At 35.6% G+C, this 25365-nt stretch overlaps 2 protein-coding genes and 1 long non-coding RNA gene across 7 annotated transcripts; 2 read left to right on the forward strand and 1 right to left on the reverse strand.

Annotated features, from left to right (window-relative positions):
- Positions 1-801: 801 nt before the first annotated feature.
- LOC110884540 (protein LURP-one-related 15) lies at positions 802-9315 on the reverse strand. 4 transcript variants are annotated; one of them, XM_035978961.1, is made up of 4 exons: positions 7378-9315; positions 6842-7069; positions 1529-3841; positions 802-1390 (listed from the first exon to the last, which is right to left on the reverse strand). In XM_035978961.1, exons 3-4 carry the CDS (start codon positions 2583-2585, stop codon positions 1386-1388), a joined length of 1062 nt encoding a protein of 353 aa, XP_035834854.1. In that variant the 5' UTR covers positions 2586-3841; positions 6842-7069; positions 7378-9315; the 3' UTR covers positions 802-1385. The 4 variants fall into 4 exon arrangements, with proteins under 4 accessions (XP_035834854.1, XP_035834853.1, XP_021987952.1 ...); XM_035978960.1 differs by having other exon boundaries at positions 802-3841; XM_022132260.2 differs by lacking the exon at positions 802-1390 and having other exon boundaries at positions 2587-3841; positions 7378-8960.
- Positions 9316-15409: 6094 nt separating this feature from the next.
- LOC110881095 lies at positions 15410-15796 on the forward strand. Its single transcript, XM_022129465.1, has one exon. The coding sequence runs from the start codon at positions 15410-15412 to the stop codon at positions 15794-15796; it is 387 nt and encodes a 128-aa protein (XP_021985157.1).
- Positions 15797-22506: 6710 nt separating this feature from the next.
- Positions 22507-24372, forward strand: LOC110884541. 2 transcript variants are annotated; one of them, XR_002561280.2, is made up of 6 exons: positions 22507-22763; positions 22960-23152; positions 23310-23428; positions 23499-23585; positions 23663-23744; positions 24184-24372. It is a non-coding gene; the product is annotated as an uncharacterized LOC110884541 (long non-coding RNA). The 2 variants fall into 2 exon arrangements; XR_002561278.2 differs by having other exon boundaries at positions 23499-23744.
- Positions 24373-25365: the final 993 nt, after the last annotated feature.

Here is a 25365-nt window from a genome sequence, read left to right on the forward strand (position 1 = left end):
AATTTGAAAGTACCAAAAGAATCTATTAACTAGGTTAGGTTTAAACTAACCATTTTAACTAAAAAAAAACAATTTCCCAAATCTTTTATTTATTTACAACATTAATTTATTTAATTAATTAATTTATTTAATTAATACAAATACTATATTTATTTATTTTAACTAATAATATATATTATAATTATTTGATTTAGCCCAAATTTTGGGTAATTTACCGAATTAACGTATAACTTCCCGATTTTTTAATGGATTAGGGTAATCTCTTGATCACGCTTGTTTCGAGAACTGTGTTTTTACGTGTTCGACATAGTTTAACGTGTTTCCAAGTGAAATAACATAACATAGTATTAACACAAGCATATGATCAAAACAATGCATTTTTCATTATGATCCAAGTCTCAAAATACAAAATGGGGTAAAATGAGAGTACACTGACTGAAATTAGAAAGTTTAATATGACTTGCTAAAAATAGAAAGTACAAAAATACGAAACGTTACAAACGATGGGTGCAAGAGGGGATGGACTAAAAAAACATGGGGGACAGATGAAATGATTTTGAGGGAATGAAATGCCATATGTAATAGGTGATTCCAATCTATCGACTAATCAACCACCTTTTTTCTTCATTCCTTCGTAACGATTCATTCCGATCCGCCTCTTATTCTTGTATACCAGACACTATATTAGTAAATATCGTACCCTCCAAAAACCAGAAGAAAACCTCTAGAAGAAAGTCATAGATTATTGTAAAACTGGTATAATCAGTACAAATGAAACAGAAACTAAAATAACAGCAGATCTAGCGACAAAAACATGACAGAAATTTTTTTATTTATCCAACCCAAAAAACGCCCAAACCTTCCCAAGATCTTACAAACTGTAAGATCAAAATATGAACAATACAAGATATAATCAACTGATAGTTATCAGTTGATTAATAAGAACGATACAACCAAAAACAAATGATCCACAGGATCTGCAGTAACAATCAAACCACAAGATGTGCAGCAACAATCGATCCACAGGACGTGCAGTAACAACTGGAACGATTTTCAGTACAATAAACGATCTGGAATGATTTTCGACTACAACTGATGGAAACAATGAAACCCTAGAAGAGTCTCGAAGATGTTTGAGAAGAATGAAAGATCTGGTGATAAAGATCTGTTGTCTCTCACCTCTTTTATATCCAGCTATACTAAATTTACACTATGACCCCTGGAAAGATACACTCTGCACCTTGCTCTTTCTACCTGCACACAACCGACCTTGTACCGGCCCAACAAACCAAACGAATAACGGTATGCAGCAAATCCCAATAACTATCAGGCCCAACAACAACATGAAGTATGAACTAGATAGTGTTTTAACATCCCCCCATGATTCATACTGCAAACATATCAAACATACCTTTATCATTATTTACCATATGTTGACTAGCTCCAGAATCTACTATCCAATTAAACTGACTACCAAACATCACAGAACTAGAACAATTGACAAAACTACTAATATTAACATTCTCACCTCCTATATTAGTGTTTTGAGTGTCCGCCACATTCTTTTCACCAACAAGACTCAACAACTTAGCCATCTGCTCAGATGTAAAAGGCATACCAGAAGTAGACATACTTGTACTAGCAGATGATCCAACAGTGGCATTAGACTTATTAGTGAAAGTATTTTTACCAGACATAGTGTTAGATCTTTTCTTAAAACCTGGAGGATAACCAACAACCTCAAAGCATCTGTCAACAATATGACCAATCATGTTACAGTGTGTACATTTTAGGTTTGGATTAGGTCCTCTTTGATTAGACACTCTTCTTTTAGAATCAAAAGTCTGATTTGATTTAGACACAAATGATACACTTTGACTTTTTGACCCACTGCTAGACAATCTATGTGATTCCTCCCTAGAAACCACAGAAAAGGCAACCTTGACAGATGGAAATACTTCTCTGGTTAACAAATTAGTTCTTACTGGTTGATAAACATCATCTAATCCCATGATAAATTGCATTAGTTTGATTAACATTGAAAAATCATTATAATCTTTAGCTGCTTTACAAGAACATGTGGGCAGTTTAAGCATGGCATCAAACTGTTTCCACATAGTAGTTAGCCTATTATAATAATCAGCCACAGTAGAACCACTTTGAGAAATACAGTTTATCTTTTTATACAAGTCATAAACCACATAACCATCTATCTTATCATAGGTTTCCTTTAAATCCTCCCAAACCTCTGAAGCATACTTAGAAAACACTTGACCCAAAAATAACTCCTCAGACACAGAATTTAAAAGCCAAGTTAACACTACAGAGTTACATCTATCCCACTGACTAGCAAGAACATGATCATCAGTTGATCTTTCACATTTACCATCAATAAAACCAAACTTATTCTTGGCTTCTAAAGCCAATTTCATAGAACTAGACCAGACGGAATAGTTTTCAGTACCTTTCAACTTAACACTAACAATAGTCAAAGCACTAGAGTCACTAGGGGGAAGATATAATGGATCTCCAATATCTAATTTACTTATCAAAGTCTGAGAAGTACCAGGATCAGTATCACCCATATTCACAATCAAGAAACAAGAAACTCAAACAAAATATCAAACAAGAATTGCAACAGATTGCACACAATATACACAACAACAAGACTGTATCAGAGGCCAGATTCCAGGGTCATCACTCTATAGGTGCCTGGACAAGCATAATACAGTTGCAAGACCAATGAAAACAATACAGAACAGCAACATAATACAACAACACAAAGACAGACTCGATCAAGTGCCGGCCCGACTAGTCCGGTAAACAGGGATGCCTAGACACACAAAAGATGATGCAAAAACAAAGAAAAATGACGGATAAGACCGTTCTTACAGTGGGTGCTAAAGCTTCCAAGATATCAGATCAGTAGTTTTTAAGAACTACTAAACCTGATATAGAAAAATCTCCAAATAATATGACTGGTTGGTTTGCCCTAAAAAACCTTCAAGGGTATTTTTAGAGACCAACGCAGTTTCAAGACAGCGAGAAGAAGATACGTCTCCTGCTCAACAAAGAAAACCCTAACTAGGGTTTCAGTTGCACAACAAGAACAACAATCTCCCAAGATAATGTCGATCTATCCAACCACAAATTGATTCGCAACCCTAGACACACCAGAAGCGAACCTAACAAAAAATCAAGGACAAATCAGTACAACGCAACGGTAACAATACGAATCAGGAGCGATTTTCGCTCTGATACCATGTAAAACTGGTATAATCAGTACAAAATGAAACAGAAACTAAAATAACAGCAGATCTAGCGACAAAAACATGACAGAAATTTTATTATTTATCCAATCCGAAAAACGCCCAAACCTTCCCAAGATCTTACAAACTGTAAGATCAAAATATGAACACTACAAGATATAATCAACTGAAAGTTATCAGTTGATTAATAAGAACGATACAACCAAAAACAAATGATCCACAGGATCTGCAGTAACTATCAAACCACAAGATGTGCAGCAACAATCGATCCACAAGACGTGCAGTAACAACTGGAACGATTTTCAGTACAATAAACGATCTGGAACGATTTCGACTGCAACTGATGGAAACAATAAAACCCTAGAAGAGTCTCGAAGATGGTTTGAGAAGAATGAAAGATCTGGTGATAAAGATCTGCTGTCTCTCTCCACTTTTATATCCAGCTATACTAAATTTACACTATGACCCCTGGAAAGATACACTCTGCACCTTGCTCTTTCTACCTGCACACAACCGACCTTGTACCGGCCCAACAAACCAAACGAATAACGGTATGCAGCAAAGCCTAATAACTATCAGGCCCAACAACAACATGAAGTATGAATTAGACAGTGTTTTAACAAATATAATTAATTACAAGCTAAAATTAAAAAGGTCGTACTATTATTTAGGCGTTTCATTAGAGATACACTTGATCATTTTTGAGATACAACCATGACATCAGATGCACCATAACATGAGTAAGGACATGTTATTCTTCTTTTATTATACATAACACCATAATATTTAGGTTAGTATTCGTTCTTCATTTCTCATCATCATCATCTTTATCATCATTAATCTCATTAAGAATTGCTATGAGTGCAACAACGAACACGTAATCAACACTTGGATAAACCGTAATAGTATAATTGTCGACTCCAAAAGCCATGAACTGAGCATTTTGTTTCTTGTTGATCTATAATTTTATACCATAAACCTTGATTAGAGACAAGATTATCATATGTTCAAAGCAGTGGCGAATCTTGAACGAAAATTTAGTGAGACCTGGACTTTTAAAATCTAAATCAGTAGGGGCCGGACTCTTAAAAAATTAATATTTTACACTATAATATTTTACGAGTGAAAAATAAGGTGAAACCAGGACACCTTCAAGCCACATAAAAAGCTTCACTAGTCGTTTAAAGTAACACTTCTAGACTTTTAGAAAACCAAATTAACCAAATTGACCAACAAATTTACAAAAATAATCTTCGACTATTTTTTAACTTTCATTTTATTTTTCGTTAATTGTTTTTAGACTTAATTACGTTTTTCGTCCTTATAGTTTGTCAAAAATCACTATTTTAGTCCATTAGTTTAAAAATTGTCAAAACAATCCCTATAGTTTCACTTTCATAACTATTACAGTTCCCACACACACTAACGTCATCCAATTATTCTCTGTTAGTTTATTTGAAATGACCATAATGCCCCTATTATTAAAATTAAAATTAAAATTAAAATAATAAAGAGTTAGTTACGTTTTCGTCCCTGTGTTCTGTGAAAAAATAATTATTAAAGTCAACTAGTTCTAAAAATTGCCAAAATAGTACCGTTATCCTTCAATTTACTTTTCACTCTCCCCATTTCTTCAGATCCGACCATCTAATTTCCCCCATCACAATCGACGTCAGTAGGAAAACTTAAGGTCTACTTGAAAAACATGAGGGGTGGAGATGAAGTATGGGCGGTGCCTTATGTAATGGTCGAAATTGGTAGAAGTCATCGGTAGAAAAGAAGTTGGCTGATGATTTATTTGAAGAGAATAGTCATAGGGTGTGAGGGTAGGTAGTAGTTTGATGATAGTGGTTGGCATAATGGGTGGTGGAAGTGGTCATCGTTCAGGTATATGTTTGTGTGTTGGTGGGAGATGTTGAAGATGGATGAAGTGGAGAGGGTGTGGAGCCGAAAAAGCTGATCTTCCGGCTAGATTTGAGGAAACAGAGAGAGTGAAGAGTAGAGTAAAGGATAGTAGATAGATGAAGTTGTTAACCGTCATTGTTTGTGAGTTGAAGGTGAAAGTTGTGAAAGTATTGGTACTGTTTTGGCAATTTTTAGAACTAATAGACTGTAATTGTTATTTTTAACAAACCACAGGGACGAAAAAAGTAAATAACTCTTTATTTATTTTAATTTTAATAATAAGGGTATTATGGTCATTTCAAAAAAACTAATAGAATACTGATAGTGTTAGTGAGAATGAATTGTAATAGTTATAAAAGTGAAATCATAGAGACTATTTTGACAATTTTTAAACTAATAGACTGAAATACTGATTTAAAAAAAAAACAAAATTAAAATGAACTTTTACCAGTTTCCCATGCGTCGACGTGGAAAAAAAATTGGAAGACAACAACCCACCTTTACTTTCAAACTCTTATTTATCTATTTCTTAACAATTGAAGCTATTAAAAAAATAAGTGTTAATAATTTTATTTTAAGTTTTTAACTAATTTTAAAAACTAAGTTTAAAAGTTAAAGAAGCTTTTAAAGAAATAAGTGTTAATAATTTTATTTTAAGTTTTTAAATAATTTTAAAAACTAAGTTTTAAAAGTTTAAAAAAACGCATCTACGGTTTGATGTTTGTTTCTGTTTTAAATTAAAAAATCTAAGCTTTAATAATAATTATAACTTTTAGAAATAGTTTTTCTTAAATAACAAATATATTAAATATAATGAAGGTTAAAAATTTTGAAGTTTAAATAATAAAAAATAGTTTTAAAAATTTCAAGTTTCTAAGTTTGACGGTCTTTTAAAAAAGGATATTCGATTTTAATAACCCCAACTATTCGTCATTTGCCACCAACAGTCTTAACTTAAAAAATAACCACTAACAGTCCGAACTATTGACATATTGGCCACCAATGGACCCTGACTAAAAGAATCCTAACGTCGTTAGTCTCCGGTCGCTGGAAAACCGTTTTTGGCCAGAAAAAGTTTTCTAAAGGTCTGATCTAAGGTTATAAAGAAGTTTGTGGCGAAAATGTTGAGTTTTCCGGCCAAAAAGTTAAGTTTTCCGGCCAAAAAGAAGTTTTCCGGCGAAAAACGAGTTTTCCGGCAACTTCAATAATTGGGGCTTTTAATAGACAAAGATTACTAAAGGTCCGTAACAAGATTAGAAAGAGATTTGGGACAAAGATGTTGAGTTTTCTGGCCAAAAATGAGTTTTCCAGCGAAAAACATTTTTACGGTGACCGTGACTAGCGATGTTAGTGTTCTGTTAGTCAGGGTCTATTGGAGGCTAATATGTTAATAGTCGGGACTGTCAATGGTTATTTTTGAAGTTGAGACTGTTGGCGGTCAATGACGAATAGTTGGGATTATTAAAATTCAATATTCTTTTAAAAAAGTTTTATGTTCCTAAAGTTTTATTATAAAAGTTGAGTTTTAATACATCTTTACTTTTAATTTTTTTTTTTAATTTTCAATACCCAAGATTCTCGTATGAAGTGGCACAAGCACGACACTTAACTATTTTCGCAATATGCATGGTCAAAAGGTTGACTTGTTTATATGCTTGATTACGTACCTCTGCAATGACAGTAGTAGTCTCTCCAACATAAACAGTACAACGTTTTTCAAACCAGTTGCCTTTGACTGTGAAGTCAGCAATATCTTGGTTCCTATTGGAGGCCAAGAATACATCAAGTGAAGTCTTGAACTGGGTTCGGTTAACTTGTTTAGCAGAGAACACATGATCTCTAGGGTTTGTGCTATCTCCTCTAAAGCATTGCCACCTTTTGCGTGCACTTGTTAGCTGAAAATTTTAAGAAATCGGTTAGATTAGTCCATTGGGTTTCATTCGTAATCTATAACTTATGTACGCGCATGCTGGTGTAGTACAAAAGGGTACTACTATACGGGCCACATAAACGAAAAAAAAAGTCATATCGTATGACCTTTGTTAGTGGTGTGCGATGTCATGTACATCAGTCGCTTCTATGTCAGTCTAATATATAATACGTCCAGTATGATTTGTAAAGAAACCAAATCATGCAGCTTGATGTGTCAGTGGTGTACGTTTTAAATCCAGTAAAAAAACATAAAAGTGATTGAAATACTGACCCTTTTCTGCAAAGTGAGGATACGGTTTCCAGCACCATCGACTAGTAGACGTTTACCATGAACACTCAATAGTTTTCCTTTGAGTTTGAACATCAAGTTACCATTGACATCAGTGACACCAAAGTTTCCATCAGAAAGAGCTAACAACTTCTTCCCGCTCAACATGTGTATGGGGTTTGGGGACACGAACTGTGGACTCACAACACATAGTGGTTTACTGAGTTGTTGTGGCGAGCCACTTGTTAGCTCAAATTCAAACCCCATTCCTATGAGTCGAGTCGAGTTGAGTGACCTAGTGTGGTTGCATCACTATATTTATACTAACATTACAAGCTTCTAGTTGTGTTAATGGAATAAATTTAACGAATCCCACTTCAAGAACACAAGAAAAATGTGGTCGGGCATCATATCGTGGTTGGATATTATAAATTTACAATAGAATATTAGAATATTTTTGAGGCAGTGTTACAATTCAAAAGGGGTCTCCAAGAAAAAGACTTATTTGATATATTTAATTCCATACATATCAAACATATGCTCGTAATGTATTTATGGACTTGAATTTGAGGGAGAAAGTAATGTACGTTTTCTTATTATATTCTCCTTTTGTTCTTACTTTCAAGAGAATATGGACATTTATGGTCCAAAAGAATATGAAAATTAGTTATATATATCATGATGATGTGTTATTACAAAGTATTGATTCCAACATAATTAATTGTCACCATAGACAGAATTTGAAAGATTTAAAATGTAGAACTCAAATGGTCAATAACAATGTCTATACATGAGATTGGTAACATGAAAATAAAACAGTGAATAAACTAAAATGATAAACTGCTCAACCTGTTTAAAATAATGATGAGTAGCGGGCCTAAGAACTGGCCGACTCTTACATGGATTAGCTTGATTAATGAGAACATGACATAAGACCCAAATTTTAAACAAACATAACTTAAGATAAAGGGTATGGGGTCATAGTTGGCAGTGGCGGAGCTACACTTTGAACAACGGTGTCATCCGACGCCATTGAATTTTATGTAGCAAATACAATGTATAATAGGAAAAATTCGAACGACACCATTGTTTTTTTACGAGCGACACCATTGTCTTTTGACAAACGACACCATTGTTTTGTTTTCTTCTAAAAGAATTACATAATAAACAAATTTATATTTAAAAAATTAAGCCTAATTATTTGAATTTAATTAGTTCACTTTAAATCATTAAAGGTCTATGCTTAATTTTTATTTTTTCTAATCCAGTAAGCATTATAGCTCCATGTCTAATTTGTTTTGTTTCAATTGTTTAACCTAACAGGATGTTTGATGATCATTTGAATGATGCGTACACTTATTTCTTATAATGAAAAAGAGGGGTTTTTTTTTTTTTTTTTTTTTTTTTTTTTTGCAAGTTGCCATTGAAAACATTATGAATCGTTTTAAAAACATGAAAATGCGTACAGAGCAACTATTAAATGCATTTTTTATATATTTCAACTGACTTTGTTATTTTATTATGTGATTTTATTCAATGACATTGTATTTTTACTGAATTGCTTTTATTATGTGATTTGACCCGACCCGACCCGACTAGATCCAAACCGATCCAAAAAGTTTGACTCCAGGTAACTATAATTTGGGGGTATCCATAAAAAATGACACCATAAGAAAAAATTTCTAGCTCCGCCACTGATAGTTGGGACATAATTCGCCACCTAAGAACATGAATAGAAGGCTACATTACCCCCTTGCTTGATCCACCATGGTTCGCATGGATTAAGACTATGGGGTATGGGGGCGTGGGTTGGGTACAAACGCCCAAGTCACCACCCCGGGTGGGCAGTGTCGGACCCAGGATTTTTCCATGGAGGTGCGGAACATTTTTAAAAATTTTAGGCCCCTAGGTATATAAGTAAAAAATTCGGTTCGTATCGGGTCGGGTCATGTAAAACAAACGAACATCAAACTAAATTTATATAATCATCAAAAAACATGTCAAACCTTGTTACAAACATAATTAACACGTCGACGCCCTACGGGTTTTCAATTTTTGAAATCTATCCAAAACATCATCTAAAAGTAATTTCTTAATCAATTCTTTCTCTATATAACATAAGTTCATCGCTCTATAACATAATATTTCAATTTTAATTTTCAACTATTCAAGCCATAGAAATCATAACGTAAGTTGTAATCACCCTAAAAATAAACAAACAACATAATCACCCTAAAAGTCATCTAAACAACCATAAACAACGTCAAAACACACAAAATTTCAAACCTATTTAACAACTTTATTACTCTTTTTTCTCCTATAATATCAACCAAAATTATCAAAATAACAAACAAACTTACCCGTGTTCGGATTCCGGTTAGATTTGGTGTCGAACGACGGTGGTATGGTGGCTGATTACGGTGGTCGCCGGCTGCTGGACTGTTGTCACTGGGTGATGTTGTTCGTTGGCTGTGCAGGGACGCAAGAGAGAGAGAGAGCGGGAGAGAATTTCTAAAGGTTTTGGGCTTTAATTATTTTATTATAGTTTAAAATATTGTTAGGTTTGGTTAATGGGCTAAGACTTAGTGGGGAAGCTAGTTAGGAATTATAAGTGGGTAAGTGTACGGTTATTTGGGTTTAGTTAGTTAGGTATTAAAAATTATATAATTTAGTTAGTATTCTTTTTAAATAAGAGTTTACTAAAAAAATTAAAATATAAATTGATAACACTTTTTACCTAAGGGGTGCGGACAAAAAATTTCAAGGGGTGCGGTCGAAAATTCCAAGGGGTGCGAACGAAAAATTTCAATGGGTGCGGACGGGATTTTCGACGGAATTTAGCACTAAATTTTTTTTTCCTTGGGGGTGCGCCCGCCCACCTTGGGCTGGGCTTGGTCCGCCCCTGCGGGTGGGCTTGGGTTTCGGCATGGCCCCTTGGGCGGGGGTTTCATCCCGGACGTTGGGCATAGCTACCCACATGACATGGTGGAACCTCATTGGCCAAGAACACTAGCCCTTTGAAATTGGCTTTTTTTCCACGCCACCCAGCCACGCACCACCATACCCCTTTGTAAATTGGCTTTTGGTCTTGAGTGCCCCATACTCCACGTGTCGCACCATGCCCCCAACCCACGCCCCACCATACCCCACGGTCTAAACCATGGCAACCATGGTCCTCCTTTCCATTTTTCAAAAAATCATTTCCTTTTTCTTTAAACAAAGATAAATTAAAATAAATAAGGGGTTAATGGTTTGAGTCATGACCACACCCTTAGAGTAGTGGTTTTGAACGGTGGATTAGAGATATGTTACATGGTACTGACGTGGAGGGTAATGGCGATCACGAGGGTCATGACCACACCCTATAGTCTTAGGGTACGGTTTTAGAGTTATGAGGCCCAAGAGAAGTGGATGGAAATGTCTCGATGAGCTGAATTATGTGGCTCGCCCGACATACCCAAACTCTCTATGATTTAAGGCTTTATTCAAATAGGAGAAAAATTTACATCGAAATAGTTGGTAAACGGGCAACAAGCTGCGCCGCTACCCCTTTTTGAATAGCAAAACTAAGCCTTTTAAAAACTAAGTTCATAGATCTCGGGGTCATAACATTACTATGCATGACCCTTTGAACTCGATTAAGTAGGTCCACAGCCTCTGGCGCCAGAAAACCAAAAGTATCAAAAGCAAATGGGATAAACACGTGTTGGTTGTCAAGGCACGCTTTCTCATGTTTGGTCACTTTAGCCGAAGCAGCCTTTAAAGCAGCCTGACCCACCGTGAAAGCACTACCCCCTAAGCCCACAAGCGGGGAAACCCCTGTTAGATCCACACAGGCATGTTTTCCTCCTACCCATTCAAAGACCAGAATATCGGCCGGTCGAAGGGTAGATCTCCCTTCCAACGGGTCTGTTAAGAAATTAACGGGTGCCTCTTTGATTTTATTAATGAAGATTTTCCCCTAATTTTATCAATCCTTTTTGCTTTCCTTAATTAACCAGTAACACATAAATATCTTGTTCGCATGATTTACATTATTATTTACTTTTTTTTTTTTCTGTTATTCTATATGACGAAGTGAAGCCCGGCCTTCCACGGCTAACAGTCTAAGTGGCTGTTTGGCAGCATCTGAATGGTTAAGTGCTGAACGAGTAAGAGGTCTGAACCATTAAGTGCTGAACTAGTAAGAGGTCTGAACCATTAAGAGCCTGTATAATAATTAACCGTTCAGAGGCAAATGTCTGACCAATTCAGATTAGAGGTCTTAACCATTCAGACTTTGTATAAATCTTAACCATTCAGAGACAAATGTCTGAAACATTCAGACATCTGATCGTAAAACAAACAGTCTGAACCATTAAGTGCTGAACCAGTAAGAGGTCTGAACCATTAAGAGGCTCATTAAAAGGTAAACAAACAGCCCCTAACTCCTCTTCGAAAATAAAACTCGAGGGTATGTGAGTAGATAGAAACCAGGCACGTATGTGTCATTGTATCAAGATAATTCCTTATCAAATTAAGCTAAACCCATATGATTCATTTTGTGAATAAAAAAAAGTTTATCATGTTGGTGACTGATGTATAAAAATCGCATTTTTTAAGACCATTTCATTATTTCATTCACATAAAAGTAGCATCAAGAATATATCTAGCTGAAACAGCCATTGACACGATTTACATGACATATGTTTTAACAGCGATCAAGTAAATAAACAAGCTTATATACATGGGTCCAAAAACAAAGTCAATAGATGAAAGTCATGCAGTCAGTTGCTACAACAAGGTCTTCTTTAAATTTGTGACCTCATTCGAATCACAAAGGAACTTTCAGGTTTAAACTCTAATTCATTTTGACCGGTCATCGAACCCATATATGGTGTTAATATTTACTCAAATTTAAGACCATGTGTTAGATTCATCACTCAACATTCACTAATGTCATATTCTTACCCTATCTTTTAAACTATGTTCACCACATGAATTACTCAACATTTTAAAAACTTTTCTATTACAAATAATATTTACTAATTTTAAAACAATTACCTAATAAATAAAATTGAAAAATAAAAGAGTAAACTGCCAAAATGGTCCCTGAGGTTTGATCACTTTTTTCACTTTAGTCCAAAAATCAAACATTTTGAATATGGGTCCTTGTGATTTCAGTTTTGTTGCCATTTTCATCCAAAATCAAAATCTTGTTAGATTTTTCAGTTAACATTCAGTTTTTTTCTGGTCTTTTTCCTCTTTTTCAATGAATGGTAAAATGGTCTTTTAACGTTTTAATATAAAACGTTTTAAAAATCTGACCATTTTCCCCTTCATTAATAGGGAGGAAAAAGACAAAAAAGCTGGATGTTAACTGAAATATCTAATCAGATTTTACTTTTGGATGAAAATGACAACAAAATTGAAACCATAGGGACCAAGAATCAAAAGTTTTGAGTTTTGTACTAAAGTGACAAAAGTGACTAAATCTCAGGGACCATTTTGGCTGTTTACTCAAAATGAAAACAAGATTAATAATTTATTTATTAAAAGTTTACATAATAAGTAAAAAAAAACATGACTAAACATTCATGATAAAAAGAAAAAAAAAACTTTTCGTTATCCCAAAGTTATCGATTTCAATATCATTTGACGATATCGATCTAAATGCGTGTCAAAACCGCTTATGAGACCAAAATTGTTTATTTTGAATATATACAACTTGGTTTTCGTCGAAACTTATATCAAGTTGCTTATGAGACCAAAAGTATAAGGGTTGTTCGGTTTTGGTCTCATAGGGTGGCTTAATTGGAGGAGAAGTTTTAAACTTTTATGTTTATCTTTGTTTATTTATAAACTAATTGGTTTAGTAGGTAAATAAGGATACTGATTTGAGTAGATGTAGGACAATTGATGTTAGTATTCAAATAGAATTGGTGTAAGGGTCTCTATATACAGCATTGGCGAAGCTTGCCCCCCCTCCCCCACCCAAAATTTTCCGAAACCGCGGGGGGGGGGGGGGGGGGGGGGGGGGGGCGTCGTATATACCTAAAAGATTTCTATACAAAAGTACTATTCATAACACTACGCATTGAAAAGTTCGGGAGGACGGGCGCCCCCTCGGGCTATGCCTAAGCTACGCCAATGATATATAGGATTAAGTTAATTGTTAGTCACCTTTGTTCCTACTTATTTAATTGTTCATCAAATTAAATAGAAAAGTATCTACTTTGTAATTTGTTTGAAGAAAAAGGTGACGTTTGTTTCGGCCGTTCCGTGTGTTCGTTTGATAACAAGAAGTGTTCTTCACTTGGGCTTTTGTATAGGTTAGTTGATTTGTTTCTTTTGTAACTCAAAGATTAAAGCAAAGAGTCGAGTAATATTATTATTTTTTTCATAAAATTGTGTTTTTGATTCACTTGTGGCCACGTAGACTCTGCAACGTCCCCTTTTAGAAGAGGATAACGCATGGTCTAATGTTCGGGTTGTCATAGTGGTGAAGACTGGGCTGGGGCCTTGGCACATGTCCAATAAAGCTGAAATCCCAACATTAAGATTACTCGTGGTTGTCCCTTGTTCAAAAGAGCTTTAGCAGACACTTTTAGTGCCTAAAAAGATGTTACATGACCTATAGATAACACTTTATGGGTGGCAAAAGATCAAAAGTGTTATTGTTTGTTTGCATAAGGAGTTGGTGAATGCACATGACCTGCTTCCCTATCGTGCTCACCACTCACCTCGTAATGCAGCAGGTGTCATTAGCTAGACAGACGTCTTATCTTAAGATACTAAAACTAGGGGTTTTAAATTTATAATGCTAAAAAAATGCTATTTTTGTAAATACGGTTTAATTATATCTTTACTTATTTTTGGTTCTAAATCTTCATTTACTCGTTAATTTTACTTTACACGATATGAGGAACAAACTAAACCAATAGCAACTCACGCATGCTCAAGTTAATTAAATCGTTTAACCCATAATATTTTTGGTGGTATATTACTACAATAAAATTATTACCCATAGCATGAAATACCCATCCTAATTTTATACCTTTCAAAAAAATTGTAAAAATAAATGGGCCAAGCGAACGTGGTTGACCCTAACCTCATCCTGATTTCATTAGTTTGACCTAATGACATCTTGGAAGGTGAGATAAAGCTTTAAGAACCACTGGGTCTGGGGTTCCATTCTCAAAATGGAGTTTTATCAAATTTATTGGATTTACTCCTGAATTGGTGTATAGACATTACTGTCTAGTGGAGATGGATATGAGGGGTTCCGCTGATTGTACGATGATAGTTCAGTGGTCCGTCAATGATCCAAATTTGACGTTCAAAAAAAATTAGTTTGACCTATATGTATGTGTGCAGGGCCGGCTACAAGCAGGTGCAGGGTGGGCCAACGATCAGGGCCCAAATGAATATAGGGCCCGAACAATTTTTAAAACATATATATATATATATATATATATATATATATATATATATATATATATTTGGATGTTTTTATAAATAAGGACCTTTGTATAACAAGTTTAAAACCCAATTAAAAGTTTTTATAAATAAGAGCCTTTGTATAACAAGTTTAAACCCAATTAATAAGCCCAGCCCCAAGACCCAAGTGTCATGTGGGAAAACCGAACGTCGACTTGGGGCCTGGGGGATTCACGTTCAGTCGTCGTTCATCATCACCAGACATTAGACGACGATTCATCATCATCGCAGCAGCAGAGGAGGATTTATAGGTCGAAATCGAGTGAGAAATCAAGGATATCATCATCATCATCATCATCGACGCATGAGGTGTTTCAAAGGGCGAATCCAAGGTTTTGTGGGGTGGATAATCTTGAGATTGAGGTAGAAAACTCTTATAATTTTTTTTTTTTAATTTTAGAACCTTTAGTCTTATTGTGTGATATTGATTTCATATGTTTAGCGCTCTAAATGCTAGTGTTTAGTAACTTTGTTTGATGTTCAATACTTTAAGTGTATTATGTATGTTTAAACTTCGTATGATTGAATGATTGTGTTTGTTTAATATTTAGAAAGTATGCCTCCCGTTCCTAAATACAAACACCTATCAGGCCATAAAAAATGTAAGAAGAGTAAGCTAGAGGAAGAGAAAAGAAAAGCGGACGAAGTAAAACAAAACCGAATACACAAGTTTTTTTCAAAAGAAACTCAAAATTCTAGTTCTAACATAGGTGAGGATAATGTGGGTGAAGACAATGTGAACGTAGATGAAGAAGCTAATGTAGGAGAAGACAATATGAACGTAGGTGACGAAGATGTGTACGAAGGTGAAGATAATTTTAATGCTACTGTAGATGTAGAAGCTACTATTTGTGAAGATGATGTTAATCCGGTTCCGGATATTGATATTGATATTTTTGATCCTAGAAATTGGGGTGGGCTTAGTAATGACATGATTAAATAGTTGGTTATGAAAGGTCCAAAAAGATATATGGATGTTGTTAAGGGCCCGGTGGATAAATTTGGAAGATATTTTTCTAATACCTTGTATACTAGAATTCTATCAAATAGGGAGACGTGTGATAGAGAATGGCTAGTGTATTCGAAAAAACTTGACAAACGCTATTGTTTTTGTTGTAAAGTTTTTAGAAAGGGGCATCCAAAAGGTGCGTTGGACAATGAAGGTTATAAGGATTGGAGACTTGCTAGTGGTAGACTTAAAGAACATTAAGTTGGTTTAGAACATTTGAAGAATATGAATGAATGGTTTGAATTGCGCCAACGATTGAATTGCAAAGAAACAATTGACAAAGTGACATTTGAGCAATTTAAAAATGAAAAAGATTATTGGAAGCAAGTCATTTTATGGATTGTTGCACATGTGAAATTTTTTGCAAAATATGGCTTAGCCTTTCGTGGGTCAAATGAGAAGTTGTATAAGACAATGGAAACTTTTTGGGTTTGGTTGAGATGTTGGAAGAGTTTGACCCGATTATGAAAGAACATGTGCTTCGTGTTTTGAATGAAGAGTGCCATGTACACTTTCTTGGCCACAATATTCAAAACGAGTTGATACAATTATTAGCGGATAAAGTTAGAACGGAAATCATCAAAAAGGTTAAACAAGCAAAGTATTACTCCATCATCCTCGATTGCATGCCTGATACAAGTCACCAAGAGCAAATGTCCATAATTGTGAGGTATGTGAATTTTAACTCTAGTTCTGTGACCGTTGAGGAATCATTTTAGGTGTTTTGGTTGTTGATGATACCACAGGTTTAGGACTTTTTGAAGTTACATGTAAGTAATTAGAGTCTCTTGGTCCTGATATTGGTGATATGCGTGGTCAAGGTTACGATAATGGGGCAAACACGAGAGGAAAAAACAAAGGAGTTCAAACTAGATTTTTAGAAAAAAAAATCCTATACCTTTCTATAGTGCGTGTGGTTGTCATAGTCTAAATCTAGCATAGTGTGACATGGCTAAAACAATTACTGAGTTTAAATAACTCTTTTCGAACAATACAACAGTTATATACTATCTTTGCCCATTCTATTAATATGTGGCAAATTTTGAAATACGATGTTAAAGGATTAGCTACTATGGATTACAAGAAGTTGATCGAGAGCTTTGTTTCAAAAAACGCTAGGAGAACCACACTGTTCGCTTAGTAAGTAGGTTCGATACTTTAATAATTTTTGCTACACTATTTTTGTTAACTTGTTTTATCAATTTCATAACAATTATCGTTGTATTTATATATTTGATTGAATGATTGATGAGTTTATATTATATGAAGATTTGCGAATAGGGTCCAAATTTTTTATCTCGAACAGGGCAAAAAATGTTTTTGTGATTCTCGGAGACGGCCTTGTATGTGTGTGTACAGAGAGAGAGAGAGAGAGAGAGAGAGAGAGAGAGAGAGAGAGAGAGAGAGAGAGAGAGAGAGAGAGAGAGAGAGAGAGAGAGAGAGAGAGAGAGAGAGAGAGAGAGAGAGAGAGAGAGAGAGAGAGAGAGAGAGAGAGAGAGAGAGAGAGAGAGAGAGAGAGAGAGAGAGAGAGAGAGAGAGAGAGAGAGAGAGAGAGAGAGAGAGAGAGAGAGAGAGAGAGAGAGAGAGAGAGAGAGAGAGAGAGAGAGAGAGAGAGAGAGAGAGAGAGAGAGAGAGAGAGAGAGAGAGAGAGAGAGAGAGAGAGAGAGAGAGAGAGAGAGAGAGAGAGAGAGAGAGAGAGAGAGAGAGAGAGAGAGAGAGAGAGAGAGAGAGAGAGAGAGAGAGAGAGAGAGAGAGAGAGAGAGAGAGAGAGAGAGAGAGAGAGAGAGAGAGAGAGAGAGAGAGAGAGAATGTCTATTGATCTTAGTACTATAATATCATTCAAGTAAAACAGAAAGTATAAGATGGTGTGTGTGCATGCGAGTAAACAAGAAATGAAGAATTTGTTTTGGAACCATATGGAAGGGTACGTATGAATAATATAGTACATGTGATGAAAGCAAGCCACGGGGCCTTCTTAAGGTTGTGAACTAGATAAATACGAACTAGTTTGCTGGTAAATCAAAATAGGAGTTTGCTTTGTATAAACCGTTTCTTTAATGTTTAATTGATTGAGAGGCCTTTTTGAGTTATCAAAGATATTCTGATGGTTAAGTAATATGTTATACAAGAATTATATAAACCGTTTCTTTAAGGTTTAATTGATTGAGAGGCCTTTTTGAGTTATCGTAGACATTCTCATGGTTAAGTAATATGTTATATACGAAAAAAAGTTGCGAGTTCAATCTTGTACGGTACTTGTATTGATGTATTTAAGAATTGCTAGTTAGAAAAAGAGTTATACTAATCATTTTGATTTAATGATTGGGTTACTTTCTTGTGAAAATCAATGGATGGTTGTTTCCAAAAGCTTTTGGCGACATATATCAGTTGCTACCACACCAATTTGGTCCCACTTCAACTGGTAAACCCACCTAAAATAATAGAAACAATAGTATTATGTATATATCATTTGTCATTTTTAAACATAGGAGTTCAAGTGAGATTTGGCAATAGTATTGTGAGTAAATAGTTTTGTAAAACATGGTATATACACTAAAACTTCATTTTTATCCAAAGATTTGCTATAGACGTGCAATATACCTCTAAAATAACAAAATAGTGATTTGTTTTGTGTGGCTAAGTTTATATAAGCTTAGCTTGTGTTATTCAAGTTAGTAGTTCCATTAAACATGCTCTGATTAAATTATCCCAGCTTGAGATTTTCTTAGTTTGTATAAGCCTAGCTTATGGTTTTGAACTCATTTGTTCCTTAATTGTTTTTGTTTGATGTAGCATTGTAGGTAGATTTTAATTTGTGCAAAATATGTGTTTTCAATACTAGTGTGCTTTCCTTAATTAGGTCCATATTTATATAAAGTGGAATTTCCACTAGTACATAATTGATCAAAAGATGCTATGGGTGCTCTCAAAAGATGCGGTCCTTCTTTCTAACCGCATCTTATGGGTGTTTTGAAAAAGATTTATGTTTGTTTGAAAAAAAGCATGGGCCAAAAGATGCGGTTCTTGTGTAACCACATCTTATAGATGTTTTAAAAAATATCAAGAGCCAAATGATGCGGTTCTAAAACCGCATCTCTTGATATATAAAAACTAATAATAAAAAATAAGTATTAAGCAAATAATAAAATTGATTAATAAATAAAAACTAATAATAAAAAATAAGTATATACTAATTTTATATGTATGATTGTTTTTTTAATAATACTAAACAACAAAATATTAAAAAAGGTTTTCATATATAGTATTCATAATAATAATAATAAACAAATAATTTTCTTAGGATTAAAAAATTACTTTTCTCATGATTACAAATATTTATTTTTTTATTGATTTACTGTGTATACATGTACTGATGTACGTACCTATATATTTTTATATGTATTATATATGTATATATGTATGTGTTAGTGTATGTATATGTGTACTTATCGATGTATCGTTAAATACTACTAAAATAAGGTTTTATTGTTAAATATATTACGATGATGATCACGTGCATGTTGCTTAAACATATAGTGACGATGGTCAATTAAGGTTGTTCATGCTACATTTTTTGTCAATGAAGGTTGTTTAGGATGATTAATGCTCCACTAGGAAGACTGATATGTCAATTAGGGATAGTGGTCATCAACTAGGGTTGTTCACGCTCCAGTTTTGTCACTGAAGGGCTTTAAGGATCATCAGTGGTCTACTAGGATGATTGATGGACCAATTAGGCCAATAATGGCAAACTAAGGGTCTGTTTGGTATGGCGTAATGGAATAGATGAGGGAATGGAATGGACGAGGTAATGGAATGAACAAAGGAATGAAATGGATCATTACATTCCATAGTCTTGTTTGGTTACCATGCAGAAAAGGAATAAATCGTTACCTTGTGTTGTTTAGTAGGTAAGAAAAGAGGAATGAATTAAATCGGCGATGGGTGGTGGCGGTGATCGGTGGTGGTGGCAGCGATGGGTGGCGGTGGTCGGTGGTAGCGACGGGGGGTGGCGGTGGTCAGTGGGTGACGGTTGTTAGCGGTGGCGGCGGCGATGGTCGGGGTTGGCGGTGGCGGGTGGCGGCGATGGTCATGGCGACGACGGTGGCCGGTGGTCGTGGCGACGACGGTGGGTGGTGGTGGTCGACGATTGTGGGTGGTGGTGGTCGACGGTAGCCGCAGAAGATGGTGGTGGTGGTCGGCGGAGGGTGGCGATAGTGGTCGAGGTGGCGGTGGTCGGCGGTGGCGGGTGGCGGCGATGGTGGTGGCGACGGATGGAGGCGACGACGGCGGGTGGTGGTGTTCGACGGTAGCGGGTGGTGGCATCGGAAGATGGTGGTGGTGGTCGACGGGGGGTGGCGGTAGTGGTCGAGGTATGCGATGGCGGGTGGCAGGGATGGTAGTCAATGGCGGTGGCGACGGGCGGTGGAGGATGGTGGTGCTGGTCGACGGAGGTTGGTGGCGGGTGGTGACGATAGCAAGTGGTGGTGGTGGCAGATGGTGGTGGTTATGAGCGGTGTTTGTGACGTAGGGTGAGAGAGGGAATGAAATGGAAAAAAAACAAGGGGAGTGGATGAAATGAATTTGAGGGGATGGAATGACTTATGGAATAAGTGATTCCATTACGTTGACCAACCAAACACACTTTTATTCTTTCTCTCGCAATAGTTCATTCCATTCCACCTCCCATTCCTGCATACCAAACACTGCCTAAATTTGTTCATGCTAGAGTAGTGTCAATGAAGCTTGTTTAGGATAATTAATAGTACATTAGGATGACTGGTGGATCAATTAGAAGAGTGCTGGTCAACTAGGGTTGTTCATGCTACCATTTTGTTAATGAAGGACGTTTAGGATGATTAGTAGTCCATTAGGATGATTGATTGGTTAACTAGGGCAAAAAGTGGTCAACTAGGGTTGTTCATGTTCCATTAATGTCAACGAGGGGCGTTTAAGATGATCAATGGCCTATTAGGAAGATTGATAGACCATTAGGGCAAGTAGTGGTCAACTAGGGTTATTCATGTTGCATTAGTGTCAAGGAAGGTTGTTTATGATGATTAATGGTCCATTAGGATGATTGGTAGATCAATTAGGGACAATGCTGGTCAACTAGGGTTGTTCATGATACATTTTGGTCAATGAAGGAAGTTTAGGATGATTAATGGTCCAATATTAGGCTGATTGATAGGTCAATTAGGGCCACTGGTGGTCAACTAGGGTTGTTCATGTTCCATTATTGTCAACGAAAGGCGTTTAAAATGATCAATGGTCCATTAGGATGGGTGATGGGCCAATTAGGGTTAGTGATGGCCAACTAAAGAAGATAAACAAGAAGATATGAATGAAAAGAAACCTCCATGGATTTTCTATCCATGGAGTTTTTACATCATAGACTCGTGACGATCTGAACTGATCAATACCATTCCAAACTGAATCGATACCCAACGAATGCTTGTGGCAACGTATGGCCGCAACGCAATGCCTGTGGCAACGTACTGCCCATCAAATTCCTATGGCAATGTAAATCAGTCACCAGACAACTAGACGCAGCAAGTATCGTCATCGTCACGCACCGTTTAACACGACAACCATTTTCATCTTCTTCTTCTTCCGCTACTCCCATCCCTGAGCAAAACGAGCCAAAGAGTTAACTCGATTTTCACCAATGCTTCTCGTTAGTTTGTTTTATTTCAATATCTAGGGTTTAGTTTATGATATGTGATGCTGCATATGGACGAGGATTTTTTACCGATTCATGAGAATGAGAATAATTTAATTTTTATTTGTTATCATTTTTGTTAATATTTTTTTTTCCTAATTCAAAGTAAATGTGTGTATATATAATTAGTTGGGTCAAGTTATTCTACAAAGGCTTCTAATTGTAAGAAGTGTAAGAAGGATTTATAGAGTGACAAGTGTCCAATAACCTAAAACTAAACCCACTACATCACCACCAAAAACCTAAACACCCACCCCACCCCACCCCACCCACCACCACCCAAAAACCTAACCCCCCCCCCCCCCCACAAAAAAACCTAAACCCCCCCACCCACCCCCCGTCAAAAAAAAAAAAAAAAAAACAAAAAAAAATCTATACCTCACCAAAAAACCCCCAAAAAACCTAAACCCCCCCACCCCCCAAAAACCTAAAAAAAACCTAACCCCCCCCACCCCACCCCACCCCCCCCCCCAAAAAAAAAACCTAAAAAAACCTAACCCCCACCCCCCAAAAACCTAAAAAAAATCTTAAAAAAACTAAACACCCACCCCCACCCAAAAACCTAAACCCCCACCCCCTCGGCAGAAAAAAAAAAAAGAATTTTTTTTTTTTAGGGTGGGTGATGTGGGGGGGGGTGGGGGTTTAGGTTTTTGGTGGTGGTGGATGTTTAAGGTTTTTTTTTTTAGTGGGGTTTTTTTGTGTAGTGGGTTTAGTTTTAGGTTATTGGACACTTGTCACTCTATAAATCCTTCTTACACTTCTTACAATTAGGATCCTTTGTATTTGATCCTAATCCATATTAATAGAATATAGAAAATTTTGATAGAAAAAAAATAAAAAATAATAATTAATATTAACAGTTAATATAAAAGTCATATATATATGATAACTTTCTCTTTTACTTGAAAATTTTAGATGATCCCGCCCAATTCCCCCAATATTCATATGTTCCCTCCAAGTGCCATTCACTTTCCCCAATCTCCATCTTCTCAGAAATCCCGCCCTCTCCATCCATTCCCTGAAGACGTGGAGTCGAGCTACCCTTCTCTCCGGTCTCTTTCATCTCCATCGATGATGACCGATCCACTCTCCAAGTCGCCGCTAACGTTCTCCTCACCCGCGCCATATCCACCTTCCTCTTCCGCTTCTCCCATCGCCGAGCAAAGTGCCAAAGAACTGGTTCGATTTCTAACCAATGTTTCTCATTAGTTTGTTTTATTTCAGCATCTAGGGTTTAGTTTGTGATACATGGTACGTATTTGAGCCTATGGAGCTTATGTGCCAGTATTAGCGATGATTGAATTGGGGATTTGTATGTTCAATAGAAATTCAGATCCGTTCGCTTTTTGCCTTGTAACGAACACCTCTCTTGCAGGAAACTTCAAATCACACCCTAATTTCGTCTCCACTGAAACTGCTATTGAGAAGAAGGTTGTGATCATCAAAATTGGCATCAGAGGGAGGTAGTTGTTGTTAATTGTTACTTTTTGGTTGTTTGGTTGTGAAAAACTTTGTATTATTACTGTCATTTTGCAGATGCTATGTACAATATGCTCAAGTTTGAAATGGTAAAGTTGATGGAATTTTTCTGTCTTTCTCCCTCATTAAATTCGTCATCCATTTTATTTTCTTTTGATTTGTACAAAGAAAGACCTTCAGTCATTGTAGGGCCTTTGTGTTACTTTCCATATTTTGTAGTAAATAAGCTCTCCCTTCTGTTTGTAGGTAATTCTGATGTATGAACTTGCTTTTCACATTAATTTCCATTGTGCATTTGTGTGTAACAATCTTGGAGTTATTTATAAAGACCGAACAACCTTGATAAAGATGTAGAGTCTCATCAGGTATTTCATCTCAGCATTACAGGTATTGGTGTTTAATGATTAATATTTATGAGTTTTTTTTTTCTGATAGATTTTTGTTCTTTTGGTGTTGGCTTCGTCAAATAATCCAAGTGTCTCACAATTGTTGAACAACGTTGGAGTCCTCTACACAGTGCAAGTATAATTTAATCAATCAACATCTAATAGAACAATATCGTTCAACTATCGCTTTTAGAATTGTAGATTAATATATAGGGCAAAATGGATGTTGCTGCTAGCATGATAAAGATAGAGATTGTGGTGAATCCTACTTATGCAGAAGCCTAAAATAACTTAGGTTTGTTCCAACATAATCATACATTTAAATTATTAACCATTTTATCATATTGTAGTCGTTCTTGCACATAACTTTAGGTGCAATTATTTTATCATATTGTGATCATTCTGTATGGTGCTTTGCTAAGAATGTGACAGTGGAAAGAGTAAAATGGTGTTTTTTTTTAATTAGGAATTGCAACATAATAACATAATTGAGGCCATAGCCTACAATCCCCATATTTATGATTTGTGATTTGATAGATATATTGGTCGATTGTAGTATTGTTGGACTTGTAGGTCATGGATTTGAATCTTCATGTCTTATGTGCATACGTAGGGTAGATTTGGAACTACATGTCTTATGTGTATGCATGTATGATAATTTTTTAACATTTGAATTTAAAGATTGCATTTTAACTTTCATTTTATTAATTTAACGTTTTGTTTTGTTTTGTTAGGCAATTTCTACGGTTCCGATTGCAAGTATGAATTGAAGACGTCAAGACATTGGTTCATGAAGTTATTGTATATCACTTTCATATGTAGAGATATATGTATTTGTGTTATTGAAACTTTTGTAATTTTGTTTTACTTTAAATCCTTTGTAATTTACATTCTTGGGTTATTTTATATTGGTTTTAGTTTAATTTTGTTTTTGTAAATTTTATTTTCATTTTTAGATAATTTGTTTTTAATGGAAATTTATTGGTAAATTTAATAAAATTTCCTAGAAACTAAACCAAAAAAGAAAAATATATTTTTTAGCTTAAACATCAAGAGATGCGGTTCTATAACCGCATCTCTTGAATATATTGAGAAAAAGTAGTTTTTGCTTAATTTGTCAAAAGATGCGGGTCTATAACCGCATCTCTTGGACCCGCATCTTTTGGCTTATAGCCATAAGATGCTTTGCCATAAGATGCGGGTCTAGAACCGCATCTCATAGCCAATTTAACCGCATCATTTGATCATTTCTGTACTAGTGTTCATATGTATATTGTTGTGAAACTTGTTTCTAAATAGACATAACACAATTTATGCAGTTCTCACATGTAACCAAAGTTTATTAATCTCATATAGTGATTTGTGAATATTATTACGCCAGGATTAGTATTATGGGCCACTTTCCATGACATCATAAAGATAGATAATCACACAAAGTTAATTACTATTTTCGTAATTTAAAAATGATAAGTTTTTTAGAAATGTGTTTCCCTAATAAAAAGCCCTATCATGTGGAATCTACTAGTTCCAGGAGTCAGATATTCCCTATATGAGTATTATTTTGGATCCAAATTGTTGTGAAATGTGTTATAAGACATAGAACTTTCATATTTGTATTTGAGTAAAATTTTACAAAGATGTTTAAAATGTTTGTTAAAACTCTTAACTCATCAATATATGTCGTATAAAACGTAAGAATATATGAAACTGAAATCAAATACTTTGGTCATCCACCTGTAAAGGGTATTTTTTTTTAAAAGAAGTTGCAATGTTCATCCCCGACATCATGCTTGATAGGTTTTTGAAAGCTAAAGTGAAATGAGATTAATGATCGATCCACGGTCAGACCATGCATTGACTGGATCCATTGTAGGCAGGTTTTCTTCACGGGTAGGGTTGGATGGTACTCCCTGGTA

Source organism: Helianthus annuus, chromosome 10, assembly GCF_002127325.2.
Source record: "Helianthus annuus cultivar XRQ/B chromosome 10, HanXRQr2.0-SUNRISE, whole genome shotgun sequence".
NCBI classification, from domain to species: Eukaryota; Viridiplantae; Streptophyta; class Magnoliopsida; order Asterales; family Asteraceae; genus Helianthus; species Helianthus annuus.